Source organism: Sparus aurata, chromosome 2, assembly GCF_900880675.1.
Source record: "Sparus aurata chromosome 2, fSpaAur1.1, whole genome shotgun sequence".
Lineage (NCBI taxonomy): Eukaryota > Metazoa > Chordata > Actinopteri > Spariformes > Sparidae > Sparus > Sparus aurata.
Window position 1 is genome coordinate 8,150,248 of NC_044188.1, and position 15,543 is coordinate 8,165,790.

Below are 15,543 nucleotides of genomic sequence, written 5' to 3' on the forward strand. Positions count from 1 at the left end.
TTGTGACCATTGTGTCTAATAACTCTTAACCCTCTGAGGTCGATTGACGCGCCGGCGCGTCAAAATCACGTGACTAGTTTAAGATGACGTAGCAGCGAGACGGAGCGTCTGTGAGTCTCCGTTCTGACTCTATGTGTTAGAGCAACCTTCAAACTATATGCCAGTTTTTAAATCGTGTTGATAGGCCAAGTAAAACCGGAGTTACGATGTATTATGTACGCCACACTTTTTCGCTAACGTTGCTGTCACGTTTGCTGCGCGTTTGGTGCAGGAAGAGACGGAAAAGAGATCGGGCTTTCCTCACGAACGTGTCCGCAAGCAGGAAGTGCAAGCAAAAAAAACATGTTCCTATTGGTGGAAAAAGGCACCACACCAGCCAATCACAAAATTACATAGCAAATCACGTGATTTGGTTGCTGAGGGCGGGGGGGAAGATTTGGAAGGGACGGGGCGGAAAAGTGAAAGCAGCAGTGCCGGTCAGAGAGGCAGCGACAGAGATCGCGAGTTTTGAGAGTTGTGAGATTTGTGACATTTAGCGTGTTTGGAGTGCATAGTTAGGGTGTTATGTTGTGTGTTTAGTGTGTAGTGGAGTCGTTTTTGTGTTTAATGAGTCAAAACAACAAGGAGAGTGCCGAATGTGGAGCAGGCAGTGCAGCTTTTCATTGAGCTGGAGGAGCTCAGGCAGACCTGAGCCTGGGGCGTTGCCTGCATTTAAATGTAAATAGTTACATATAGCTTTGTAAATTTCAAAAACTTATGCACAGATTTAGCAAACAACAATTTATATTTGCATTATAAGTAATAAAAATGGTTCATTGAGCATATTTGTGGTTTTCACAGTAAAAAAACTAACTTTTTCCTACTCGGATTTTATGGTTTTTTGTGAATTTAGGTCCATTGTGTTAATACAGTATGTAAAACTGAAAAAATAACTGTACAGTCACACATGTGAGGTTGTGGTGAAAATAATGACACCAAACAAGGCAAGGTAAATTGTTTTTAAGGTGAAATATAATGGTAAAATCAAAAATGGTCAAAAACGGCCAATTATACCCCAGACCCCAGAGGGTTAAACTTTGTAAAACCCTCAATACATTTTCCTATCATTAGATAAACAGAGACTCATAGATTGAAATAATGTGTTTTTTACTAACATTTTTTGTATTTTTACTCCATAAATGTGCTTTGGACATCAAAATTGCACGTCACGTCATTGTGCCTAATATAGTACCTTAAAATGAAAAAATAACTGTACAGTCACACATGTGAGGTTGTGCTAAAAATAATTACACCAAGTAAGGCAAGGTAAATAGTTTTTTAAGGTGAAATATAATGGTATAATCAAAAGTAGTCAAAAACAGCCAATAATATCCCTGACGTCCCACCTTCAAACACAGCCTCATTTGGCCATCCATGAAAAAGCTACTTAACCTCCCACTTTTCCATAGGAATACATGCTTCCTACGGGCAATGCACTAGTACTCTTTAAAGAGCTGATCAGCAGATTCCCCAAGGTACAACATCAGACACCGGATGACAATGTCTCTGGTTATGTTGATGGTAGGATTGCTTGGAGCCTGAAATAACATAAATTAATATTACTCAAGGTCATGGCGCAGTTTTTGCTATGCTAGGAGGCTTAGACTTGTGTTATTTTGAAAGAAACCCATGTCAATGATCCTTTATGTCTGAGAGACCAGTCTTATGAAACACTTCCTGTCTTAACTGAAGTTTTCAGAGGACCAGCTATGACCCCAGAAAGTCACTGGGGAAAATAAACATTTGAAATGTTACGTTTATCACTGAACTTATCACTGAACTTAACAAAGTAGGCCAATTCCCAAAATGTTGACATTTAGGCAGCTAGAAAATAGGGGTGAGTGGCAGCTGGTGCTTCAGAGCAGAGTAATGTAAAACACAAAGAGCACATTTATAATCAGTGTATAAAAATGAAAATATTTTGCACGAGCTAATTGAATGGTCACATTTTTGAGAATGTGTGATAAACAATGTCTAATTCGGTGGCCAAGTGTATACAAGCTGCTGTAATTAAAAATATGCACTTATTTGATACACATTTTTATAGACAGCGGTATATTAAAAATTCATATCATAACGAAAATATACACCGGTGTTCGGTGTGAACCGGTATACCGCCCAGCACTAAGCCCTATTAACTTAGTATAACTGATTAAGTAGTAATCTACTTCAGTAATAGTGCTAATAATTACATAATGTACAGTGAGATGTAAAAATTGAGGACTTTTGATTTTAGTTTTGGTTCTTTTCCAATCTTGTACATTTAAATTATTTTTGTCTGTCATCTAAATAATGTTCGCAACAAATGTGTACAAACTAAGTGTCATCATAATTACCTGCATATCTATGAAAAACATTTTCTATATTTTTTGCTGCTTTAATTTAAAATTCAGGTTGGAACTTCAGGTTAAACTGTATCAATATTGCTTAACCAGCAAATGTCGACAACAGGGTATTGCAAAACAGTGAACAAACCTTTACACAATATGTGAAATGTAGTATAACAGCATGTATTGTATAGTAAGTGCAATACATAGGCTACCTGTGATCTTGATGTGTTGATAGATTCCCTATGCACCTAGAAAGAAATGCATAGCTCTAAGTCATCTGGATGAATTAATATGTTAAGCACAAACTCAGAAGAGAAGATATCTGAAGTTCAACTCAAATAAGCAATAACAGTTCACACTTGCTTTTGTATGTCAGGGCTGTACAGTGCGAGCATTTTACTCGCATATGCGCTTAAAAATAGATTGTGCGAGTAGAAAAAATAAAAAGGGAGCATACGTGCGAGTACGGATTTTAACCCTTTCATTCGCATGCTCCAAAAATAAATCCATACAAAGTGGATCAAAGTAGAGTAAAATGTTCGCGCATCTGTATACAAATCAACAAGTCACAGTAACAAGTCTCTTGGTGACACGTGATGACGTCTCAGACGCACAAGCTGCACCTGACGTAGCTCACACAGTGCCTGGTTTATGCTTCTGCGTCACGGCGACGGCGTAGCTACGTCGTCGACCCTACGCCGTCATTGAGCATTCATAGGGGCCGTCCACACGGGTGAAAACGATCGTTTTTTTCTCCGTCTTCCTCGTCATCGTTTTAAGAATATTTGCGTCCACACGTCTTCACTGAAAACGACTGAAAACGACCGAAAACGCTGTAGTTCATATTCCAGGCCAATAGGTGGCGCTTGACATTCACCAAAAACGGAGAAGAAGACACGGAGCATGCGCATCAAGCTTGCACGCTGTAAACAAACAGACAGTAGACGGAGAATCCGAACACAACAAGAAGAAGATTAAAATGGCTAGTGCAAGGAAACCAGAATCGTTTGTGTGGACCGTTAATGAGGTCAAACTGCTGCTCACACTCAACTACAAGGCATGTAAGTTGCAAGAAAGGCTCAATATCTTCTGCAGCACGAACACGAGCATGTAGGCCGCCATTGTTGTTGTTGTTATGGGACGTCGCGGGGTGGGGCGATGGCGTCATCGTTTTGGAAAGTATGCGGATTCGCCGTCCACATGAAAACGGGAGGGCTGCGGATTTCTTTTTCGGATTTCTCCACCCTGACAGCCGTTTTCAAAAAAGTGCGTTTTCAGGCGCTGCGTTTTCAGGATCCGTATGGACGGTCGGCCAAAACGATGCAATACATGTGCGTTTTCGCAAAACGGCGTTGTCGTCTGGATGGGGCCGTAGTTCTGCGTCGAGGGGACGCGTTGTTCCGCCAAGCGGTTAGGGGGGTGTGGCTGTGTCTTTGTTTGGTTTCGGGGGGTTCATATCGGATTCCTTGGTTTTCTTCCGGTCAGACAGTAAACAATGGCAACTGTGATGGAGCGGGTGTTTTTGGAAATAGAGCTCGTGGATATTGAACAACAAATGCGGTGGCGGTGTTGTTATACTGTTGACCGTAAAAGCAACTGCTGGAAATCACGTTCTGAGCGGACCAATCACAGTCCTTGCCGTTCGCGTCTCAATGCGTCGACGTGACGCATAGTCAGGATTTTTCGGAGGCGCACGTCAGGCTACGGCGTAGGGTCCGCGTAGGGGTCTGCGTCAACGACGTAGCTACGCCGTCGCCGCGACGCAGAAGCATAAATCAGTCGGATGTTCGAACATAGCGGTAAAACTGACCGACGGTGAAAAATGAAGAAAATGGAGTCGTATTTTCAAAAAAAACAAAGTGGAACCAAGGAGGGAGAGGACATTTGTGAGAGAAGTGTGAGAGAAAATGTGGAATCTGGGATAACTGACAGTGTCGAGCCAGAGGAGATGGCAACAGTTAGCGTTAGCACTAGTGCTAGCGACAGTACTAGCAAAGTTTACAAGTTTAAATCAGATTGGATCAAACTCTTCCCTTGGCTAGAGTTTGAGAACAACCTCATGTTCTGTAAATATTGCAAAGGGCAGAAGCAGGCAGGTAATTCGGCGTTTGTGACTGGAAACCCCCATTTAAAAAAAGACAGCCTAACAAAACACAACCACTCCAAGCGGCACATCGCCTGCAGAGACAGTTACATGATGCGACAAAACAAACCAGCCTCGACAGTGACCGCAGCCCTGGATAGGCAGGTGATGATTTCCGAGGTGGAGATGAGGAGGCAGCTCAAGATCAAAATGAACATCGCCTACTTCATCGCCAAGGAGGAAGAGCCATTTGTCAAGTTTGGGCCACTTATCACACTGCACAAGAAGAACGGCGTTGATATCAACTAGAGTTGCACGATACCCGCGGTACCCACGGTACCCCGCGGTGCCAAATCTTAACGGTTCCTACTATACTAGAAATTCTACACGACGGTACTACCGTGGATTACTATACTACCGGTGCCAGTTTCCGCTACATAGCGGCCGCCTCTACTCTCCTTCTCACTGCATGCTACTCCCTTGTAAACAAACCCACATGCTAACTACTGCAACCGAACTACACAGCTGCTGAATGATTGGCTGTTTGCCTGTTACTGGTGATGTCCGGGGATATGATAGGCTGTTTCCGCACGCTGGGTCCGCCCGTCTGTTAGCTGATTGGCTGTTCGTGTGTTTCTGCCGGCAAGAACGAACTCCGTGAAGACAGCTCCGCTTCGATAGAAATTCGCTTCAAAACAAACAACAAGCTAAAGTTCTGTCTCACCCAGATGCGAGCTTACAGTCACTAACACGAGACAACACACTCACCATGGCAGAAGCACCAGGCCCGAGCGGCGAGTCTGCCGCGGCGGCGTCTCAGTGGCACCACTAATTTTGCTCAAAAAACCAAACTCCAAAAGTCACATTTGGAACTATTTTAGCTTTAAACAAGGCACAGATGGTAAAGCAATAGACGATGGCCATCCACTGTGCAGGCGCTGCCACCAAGCTATAGGAGCCAAAGGATGGAACACATCCAACCACCATAAACACCTGCAGGGTCGTCACCCAGATTTATATGTCGAATACCAGGTTAGTATGCCATGTTTATTTTCTCATTGGCTAATATTAGTCTATATGCTCCGTGGACAGGCTAAGAAATGAAGAGTTAAAGGATGTCAAAGTATAAAGCACCTAGAAAATGCATAAAAATATAGTTTTCACAGGGAATCAGTTCCTGTTTATTGTATTTTGTCCTCTATGGTTTATTATGTTATATTATTGTCAAATAGATATTTTTAAAAGACAGAGGATTTGTTAACCTAAATTGATTATTTATATTAGTTAAACATAAATAATGTGCAAAGGAAACTAAATGATTATATGATTTCAACCATATAAAATTCTAACTTCATTTATTTGTTTTTTATTGCTCGTATGCTTTTGTTCATGTACTCTTATTGACCCAGTTATGAACTAAAACCATTAGGACCATTAGGCTAATTTGTTATGTATTTCCCACTCCTTATTTTAGAGAGAGCCATCCAACCCAAAAGGGAAGCAACCCATGGCCAAGACCATACCTTTTTTTTGTTTTTTTTTTTACTTTTTAATAAATGTTATTCATAAAAGTATTTGTTTCAGTCTAATTCATGCTTCACTAGTATTATGTTTATCATGCACCAAACAACATTATAAGTAATTAATGAGTATTTATAACTTGTACAAATACATTGCAGTTCATAAAAATAATGATAATAAAAAAAGGCTGCAGTATCGCGATAATACCCGGAACCGTGATACTTTGTCTGGTATAGTATCGTGGTTACTCATTTTGGTATCGTGACAACTCTAATATCAACCCAACCTACGACAACCATGTCAGGTAATATTTTCCAATAATAATAATGATAATAATAATAACAATAATAATAATAATAATACCTTGCATTTATAAATATAGCGCTTTTCTAAAACAAAGCAATGTAATGTCATTCTGGCATGTGTATAAGTACCATTATGATAAGTAATGTAATTGCATGTGATGTCAGTCATAGGGCGATATGGCTGAAAACTGTATCACGTTATAAGTTTTATTATTTTTTTTTACTTATTGTAGTAACGTGTGTTTGTCCGGTATTGTTGGCCGGCATGCCGCGCGTGTGCGCGAGGTTGGGGGGAGTGTGTTAGCCTGTCTACGCTAGCAGTGCTAACGTGTGTGACTGTATGTGTAGCTTAGTACACGTGTGTACGGCATGTAGTATGCCAGGCTATGTATGAAATGTTAATATTTGTTGACCCCAGTCCCAGGGAGATAAACGGTTGTTCTGCAACACTGCTTATGGGGATCTTATAAAACTACAAACTATAAACTAAGTGTTTACAACAGTGTTCTCATTCATACAGGTGTGCTGAAATGATTGGACAAGTTGCCGATTTCTTGAAAGAGAGCCTAGCTGCTAAGCTGAGAACAGCAAAGCACCTTGCAGTTCTCATCGATGGAGACACTGACATATCAAACACAGAGTGCGAGATTGTCTACGTGCGCCTGGTGGAGGATGGGAAGCCAGTCACTCTCCTCGTTGGACAACAGACCCTTGAACACTCCCATGCCATTGGTAGGTGGTCACTCTCTAGCAGCTAGATAGTAACCTTTATTTTTGTATAGTTTCATAAATGCATATTTGAGTCACTATCTTGTTGGTTTCAAGGCTACAAAAGTCTTATTGTTTTTGTGTTGTCCTTCAAGGTGTTCTGGATGCAACCAAGGCTGCATTCAATGCAGTTTGCCTGGAGGACGATGGAGGGTCATGGATGAAGAAGCTGATCAGCTTCGGGGCAGATGGTGCCTCAGTGAATATGGGCCACCGTGGAGGAGTGATTGCTCTCCTGCAAAGAGAGGCAGGGGAGTATATTATCGCTATCCACTGCATGCCACACAGGTTTGTTACTAAAAAAATTGGTTATGTGGTAGCAGACATATATGCACATTTGTCACATGCGTGTGTGCACAGACACTAAATTATTTGTCAGTAAGACAAGCAGGCACACAGACACACCAACTACTTGTGTAACAGAGAGGAGAAGAAGAAGAAGGTGGATAGTTTTTTTTACTATATTTTGGCTTTCACAGACTAGAGCTGGCAATCCTGACCCTCCAGAAGAAAGAACCAATGGTGTGCCAGGTGTACGATCTTCTGCATCTCGTGTGGAAGACCTACCACTTCAGTGGGAAGTCCAAGAGAGAGCTCCATCAACTAGGGCAAGAGCTTGGTGTGGATGTCTGCACACCGTCTACCGTCAAAGGGACACGCTGGATCCCCCATGTCCACAGGGCACTCAAAGTGTTCCTGCGACATGGAGCAGACAAGGACCTCGCCACAGACCATGGCCAGTACTCCATTGTTCTGCAGCACATGGAGCACCTGGCTGTTGCAGGTTCAGTGGAGGTTCAAGGTCGGGCAAAGAAGGTCAGTTTTACACAATACATGAAGCTAAAAAAAATAGGTTTAGTCAAATGACATTTCAGAATGGAGGTGGCTAGGAATACAACACTTATTTTGTATTGATCTACTCACTACTACATAGGTAAAGAGAGGAATGGAGAGTGCACTTTTTTGTGTATTCTGCCATTTCCTCTTTGACATGTTTGAGGAGCTGTCTTCACTTAGCCTGACCCTGCAGAGAAATGACCTGATCCTCCCCCAAGCCACGTCAGAGCTAAGGAAGACTGTGACCAGACTAGAAGGACTTAAAGTCCGTGTAAACCAAAATCAGCCATTTTCTTCTAAACACATTAAACGGGTCATAAATGTGTTTACTTAAAACATGTAATAGCCATTCAGCCATGTAGAATTTAATTTTGGAGCTAGGCTCACAAACAGTTTTTCAACATTTCTGTGTTCAGGATTTAATGGGCGGGTCAGAAATCATGCAAATCATGGCCGCGTTACGTAACGCGGCCATATGATTTGCATAAACCCCGCCCTGCTGCGGAAGTGGTATAAATACGTTAAGCGCGTCAGCTTCAGCGGTTCTCCCTCTCCAGTCTCGGATAGCATTGCTTACAATAGTTTGCAGCTAGCTAACCAGTCAACCAGTCAGCTAACCAGTCATGTCTCCTCCACACATTGCTCTGCATCTTTCCTGGATGCCACAGTGTGCAGGGTGACGGCGCTGTTAGCTTATTTAAGTTTCCTTCGGATGACAACGTAAGGAAACGGGGGAGTCCATTGACGCTGGTCAACTCCGTCCCCGGCTTGCATCCTCTCCTCCGCCTACGAGGAGATGTGGCCGCTGCTGACCGCCGCTGACACTCTCCGTCCCGCTGACGGCGGGTCCCACCGGCATGATGTGGCCGCGCCGCAGCCGACCCTCTCCGTCCCGCTGACGGCGGGTCCCACCGGCATGATGTGGCCGCGCCGCAGCCGACCCTCTCCGTCCCGCTTACGGCGGGTCCCACCGCCATGATGTGGCCGCGCCGCAGCCGACCCACTCCGTCCCGCTGACGGCGGGTCCCACCGGCGGTATGTGGCGGTAGTATCAGGGCCGCATTATTGGTGAGCCGTCCCAGTGTGAACCGGTAATCCGGATGCGCGGAGCGAGGGCGTGTCGGTCTGACAGTCTAACTGCACAGGTCCTTCACTTAACTAAATACAGAGAAATGTCCCACAAAGCAACGTTACATGACCGAACAAAAGTAACGTAGTAACTATAACTGTCTTTAGCAACTTATATGAGGAAAACAAATACCACAGCTGTATGTGGAGAAGCGTCTGTCCTCCTGTCCGTCCCCTCCCTGTCCTCCCGATTCTTCCTCACATTTCTGCTCACAAAACAGCGTCTGTCACGCTTGTCACAAGAGTGTTTAACTCACCGAGTGTTTGACGAAAATAAATCACCGCGACCGCCAGCCCTCCTGACCGAGACTTCAGGAAACTGTCCCCCAGAAAACAGCCTCCGTCCCCGCGAGTGACAGAGTCAGACAGCGTCCTGTTTACTGATGGTGATTATGTATAATTGTGTAATTTAGCGCGAAAAACTTCACTCCGTCACTTTCCAGGATGTTTAGTGGGTCAAGATCTCAATCACTACACGTTATAACAGCATCTATATGATTATAAACTGTCCGCGGGTTTAGATAGACAAGGGGAACACCTGGGGAACACCTGGGGAGACACCGACGTCATTAACATGACGTGTAGCCCCCTGCGCATAGGCGTGGTTCCAGCGCCTCTAACTGACACGCCCCCAGCGTTTCACAGCAGAAAGAAGTGCTTGTTTTTCCATGATTTTGAGACCTAATTTTATATACTTAACAATTTTTTTAATCTTTCAAATTTGGCTCAGTGGTCAATGATACATGTTTCTTTGGTGTGACAAACTCATAACACAATTTTTTTGCCGCTTTACACAGATTTTAAGTCTAGGGCAAAGTCAGGAGGCATGCTGGAGAAGATCCAGAACATGCTTGCTCAGCATGGAGATGATGATGAGTGCAGATTCCAGGTGTGTTAGGATGAGTTTGTTAGGATCTAAGGGAAACAGATGTTTAGAGCAGAAGTGTGAGAATCAGTCACTATACGAGAAATAGTGTAGGTCTATTCGATTTAAAGATTTGGAGAAATGCAGTCTTTAAAACTATTTTGTGTGTGATTGTCTCTCTCTCTCTCAAAGGGAATACCACTGAAGGGGAATCTGACAGGTCTCACAGACCTCACCCATCCCCAGCTGAAGAAGCACATTGAGGCGGCCATCAACATCAGTGTGACTGAGCTAAAAGCCAGGTTTGGTGGGCTCCTGAATGATGAGGCTGAAGTCAAGACCCCAGTGCAGGCCTTTAGAGTCTTCAACCATGACACATGGCCAGATGACCAGGGCAGCCTTCTGACCTTTGGTGATGATGGTGTGGCAGACTTGATGAGGCATTTCAGAGAGCCTCTTGAGAGGTAAGAATGTATTTTGCACTGCTGTGCCATGTGATGCAAACAATGATGTTTGGGTATTTGCAAACTCCCTCTGTTAAATCTCTACAGATCAGGGTGTGACCTGGCGGCTGTTCAGGACGAGTGGCAGGGACTGAAGATCTTGGTCAGTCAAAACTTCAAGGACAAGTCCTACAGTGGCCTGTGGGAGACCATGCTGACCAAGGAGCCATACAGGGAGGATTACAAGGTAAGCAAACACTGCTGAGTGTTTGTATGCTGCAGTGCCCTCCTATTATTGGTGGTTATAGATGAGATAAGTAAGGCCTATCTTGATCCCCCTAGAACATACTGGCGTTGGTGCAGCTGATGCTGGTGCTGCCCATTTCAGCTGCCCAGTGCGAGAGGGGCTTCTCTGCACAGAACCGCATAAAAAGCTCCAAAAGAAGCAGCCTTGCGGTCTCCACCACTGAAGACCTCATGAGGATCACCCTGGAGGGGCCAAGTGTTGAGGACTATGATCCAAGTCCTGCTGTGGACCGCTGGATAAACTCAGCCAAACGTGCCAGGCGACCTGACTACAGAAAGATGTGGGACAGGAATGTTCTCTGTGTTTGAGGGTTGCAGTAGGCCTTATGATGGAACTATGTTTATATTTTTGAGTGCACATGTGTGTTAATAAATAAATTGTGTTATTTGAGAAATTTCATAGTGCTCCTAAATTTTTTCTGTGCTCCTGAATCTTTTCATTTAGGAGCACCTGTGCTCCTAATGAAAAAGCTAAGCGTACAGCCCTGTATGTACAGTGAGGTCCATTATTACTTGGATGGTAATCATAACATTTGTTTTTTGTTCCTCAGGCTTTGGAAAGGGATAAAAATAAAAGCTGTATTTATGTCTGCCTGTCATAGACTGTCACACGATCATCACATATTCATTTGCACAATATGATAATTTGTTACATATATACCAGAATAATATAATTTTCATAACTGTGAACAGAATTTTCCATGCCAATAAATATCCATGCTAAATAAATTAGCACTATGCATTGACTATGCAAATAGAAGGGCAAGTAGGTAAGTGCAAAAAGTGTCATTAGTTACTGTGCACTACTTCCATAAACTTGTATTCCGGTGTACAGCAGTACTTGACCTTTAAGAGGATTATAATAGCAAAAACACAGACACCCTGAAACACAAAATACCAGTTTATGCATCATCACTCATCAGTTCCCTACTTCACATTCACCCCAGGCAGAAAGCAATCGAAACAGTATCAAGCATTAAGAAATGCATTAAGAAAAAAAATGTGTGTGTGTGTGTGTGGGGGGGGGGGGGGGGGGGGGGGGGGGGTTATTAGGTGTTATGTATGGTACAGTGTACAGCTTTGAATGTTTAGGAGCAAACGGGCAGTAAGGAATGATGAAGCATCCATCTGGCAGCTCAGAGTTAGCACCGTGCTCTTAATTACTGACCTCTAACCAGCGTTCACAAACGGCATTAGTGTAATGTGTTGTCACCACGACCTACAACCAACAGTTCGAACACGATCGACACAGAATAAATAGAGGGCTTAATTTATTGCCGTGTTGACCGATGTAAAAAGTGTTCAAAAAGCCACCGCTGCCCCCCCCAACCGCTACAACCACCACCACTGCTAGCACCGCTACCACCACTCTGAAAAGTAGTAAAGCCAGTAAATATACCGCTTTTGACGGTTACTCAAGTATAACGTGACACTCGAGCACAGCATACCCGATAACACGAAGTGTGTAACTATATACTCACCTCTCAGAACAACGTGTGTTTGTCGTCTTGCTCACTGTTGCTAGCTTGTTACGGTGGGGGAGGGGTGAAAGCTACGGCTGACTTTGAATCGCGATATTGATTAAACTTGCCAGTAAACTACTGCCAGTGAATTTGTTCGGTAACTCGCAGTAACGCAGAACAACGTTCAAGTTGGGGCAACGTAGCTATTAAGTGTTATTATTGAAGCCTCTTACCTTGAGAACATGGCAGTGGACGACGGTTGTGACATCAACGTCCTTGTGGCGCAAATATCTTGGGCGGAAGTGTACGGCGATTAAAACCAAAGAGTCCCCATTGAGTAAAATGTATTTATTTTTCGACATTGTTGACTTTACTGATAAAATATGATTAAATTACACTCAGTGATTTTCAGCTGATATTACTTAAACAAAAATGAGTAAAATGCAATTGATAGATCATTCAAATTTGATTAAATCAACATAATAATATACCAAACTGCACATAGTCCTTTTTTCATGTAAATGTTACTAGTATTTATTTTGTAAATATTAATTTAGCCCAGTCACACTTTTTAGAGTGTAGTTTTTAAGTAATCAAGGTTCTTTTGATGCTTATATTGGATAATAGATCAAAACCTATTTCTGACCAAATCATTCCTTCTCCTTCATTATGGTAAGGTTAAGTCTACTATAATGGTGACAGACAGACAGACAGACAGACAGATGTGTAAATGAAAATCAAAGGGATAAAGAAAACAAATACATATTAAGCAGATTAAATTGCACTTTACATTCATATATCAGTGAGGAGTGACTATCCTGTTGGGTGAGACTGGGGTCAAAACAGCACAGATTCAGTTTAATGTAGCTTCACTGGTGTCATGACTGCGGCCAAATATTAGAGCTTCCTTACTCATTTTTTATTTAGTTCACTTTTAACTCCAGGTGCTTTAAAGAACACATTGCCATTTCACCAGCCTGATGTGGTTCAGGACTGGCCTCCACTGTCAACCAACCTCACACGACACAAGATGGCAGCAAACCACACCAAATGCAGCAGATCGACCACATGAACACAAGTTCATGTGGTTTTTGTTTGTTTGGGTTGCTGAGCTTATTGTGCAAACTGTTGGTGCCCTCTGCTGTATTTGTATTGTTAAGACACACTGTGATATGAATGAGTCACTGTACACTGTCATGGAAGTTTTGTGTAAAAAAAAAATCCCAAAAAGCAGGTCATGAGAAGTATTCTAAAGATATTTCATATGCTGCAGCGCCTCAGCAACTGCCTCACAATGTCCTACAGAAACTATTCTACTTAAATTGATTTGCTGATTTTGTATATTTGTATTTTTTTAAGCAATAGCAGATGACAAAGATCCAAATACAAGTCCTGTATCAGAGAACTGACAAACACTGGTGTTGTTATTATTGTATTGGCTATAATCGTTGAAGGAGAAGAAAAGATGAGCATCATGGAGGTTTTCAAATTGTTTTTAATGCAGAATAGTTCACATAATACAAGTTACATGTTCAAATTGTGGCAGCAGTTATTCATATTAACCTTGTGAAAGAATTGGTGGAAGGTTAATTACTGTTAAACACCCTGTACTGTAGTTTTCAAATGCATAATTTCAAACTTAATTGTACGTTCATGAACATAAGGCCAAAGGAGAAGTGATTTGAGAGAGAACAAAGGGGTTTCATAGCAAAGTACATTTTTTAAAAAGTAGCAAGGAAGTTAGACATTGTCTGCAGGAGAAGAAAAGTATCAGTATGCATTATGGTGGAAAGATTTTATGCCTGACAAAGTGTACTACTTTGTCTCGGATTTCTTTTGTTTTAAGTCCATAGATGATCGGATTCAGTGTTGGGGGGAAAATCAACGTGGACATCCCCATGAATTTCATTAATTGTGGTGACATGTTCTTTAGTCTGTATGATATGATGGTGAAAAGACCGAGACACTCCAACAGCAGGAAAACAGTGAGATGTGTAGCACACGTCTGCAAGGCTTTGGCTTTTGTGTCCGGTCGTTTGGATCTGAAGCACGCAACGAGGATCTGGAGGTACGTATACAAAATCATCCCATTAGCTATCACTTGTGTAAGAGCAGTTCCTATAAGCCCAGTAATGTTGTTGATGGTTGTGTCAGCACAGACCAGAGACAGCAAACTTGGATTATCACAGTAGGGGTGGGTGAGTTCAGATCGACAGCGGGGTAAACGCAGCAGCAGGATGAAAAGCGCAGCTATTAAAACTAAAACACTTAACCACACACATGAGATTATTTTCATGATGTGAGCATGAGTCATGACAGTGTTGTACTTCAAAGGACAACATATGGCAATGTATCTATCATATGCCATAGCAGTCAGAGTAAGCACTGAACCTCCTGCATAGATGTGTATGAAGAAAGCCTGGGCAACACAAGCTGAGTATTGCATTGTCCTGATGCCCGTCAGAATTTCTTTAATGACCTGTGAGAAGAGTGCTGTGGAGCCGATCAGGTCGTTGATAGGAAGGTTCAGCAGAATCAGATACATGGGCTGATGCAGAGATTTGTTCAGGACAATGGTGAGGATTAGAATGAGGTTGCAGAAAAGAATGATCATGTAGCTCAGAGTTGCAAAAAGGAACGCAGGGAAGACAGTTTCAGGGGGGAGATCAAAGCGATTTAGCAGTAAAACAGATGAGACGTTGTAGGGGTTGTCCATTTTTATGCTCTTCTTTCCTAGGATATCAAAAGGAAACAAGGCATAACTTTTTCATACACACATTAATTACACACATTAATTCAGCAGTGAGAGAGGACATGATAAGACAAGTAATACAAAGAGGGACAAAAAAAAGATATGATAACCCACATATCAGTTATGGTTAAAATTTAAAAATTCGCACTGCAAAGGACGGAACTTACCATATTAAAGCTTGAATGCTTCCACACCACTTCACCTTGAATCTAAATAAATTTCACTTAAACAAGACACATCATATATCATACACAGTGTTTAAATAACAAGTTAAAGTATTTTAGATTAACAGTTTTGCTCTGAATCTCCACAGACGACAAAATGTACAGAAGACAGACTTAAAACAAGCTGAATGACAAAGGTAGTAGATCATCATTACACCAGTGCTAGCAATACTGGCAATGATCAACTGCAGAGACATTCAGAAGGATAAGCAGCTTTATATGATTTTTGCTGAACAGCCGACAACTCCCTGGAGTCTTCTGGTTTACCGTTTAGTTTATGTTTAGATTGTTGTGACAGTGACTGAAGTGCTGTCTCAGAGGGGGGCTCTGTAAAAATACCAACCACACATTTACATAAAGAATGTAATAATTATCGATTTGGCACAGAGACAGACTAACGTAAAAAAAAAACTGTCTATTAATCTAAAAGTATGATTGTTTACTCACAGGAGAGGGCATTACTGTGTGGCCAAACCTCA

At 42.4% G+C, this 15,543-nt stretch overlaps 1 protein-coding gene across 2 annotated transcripts; it reads right to left on the minus strand.

The window, feature by feature from the left end:
• Positions 1-13,565: 13,565 nt before the first annotated feature.
• Positions 13,566-15,208, minus strand: LOC115573636 (olfactory receptor 52B2-like). Of its 2 annotated transcripts, XM_030404521.1 has the most exons (3): positions 15,008-15,208; positions 14,250-14,821; positions 13,566-14,150 (listed from the first exon to the last, which is right to left on the minus strand). In XM_030404521.1, exons 2-3 carry the CDS (start codon positions 14,802-14,804, stop codon positions 13,869-13,871), a joined length of 837 nt encoding a protein of 278 aa, XP_030260381.1. In that variant the 5' UTR covers positions 14,805-14,821; positions 15,008-15,208; the 3' UTR covers positions 13,566-13,868. The 2 variants fall into 2 exon arrangements, with proteins under 2 accessions (XP_030260381.1, XP_030260374.1); XM_030404514.1 differs by having other exon boundaries at positions 13,566-14,821.
• Positions 15,209-15,543: the final 335 nt, after the last annotated feature.

Excerpts from the sequence above, each read along its gene's own strand:
- LOC115573636 (XM_030404514.1), bottom strand. The coding sequence starts at position 14,804 with ATGGACAACCCCTACAACGTCTCATCTGTTTTACTGCTAAATCGCTTT.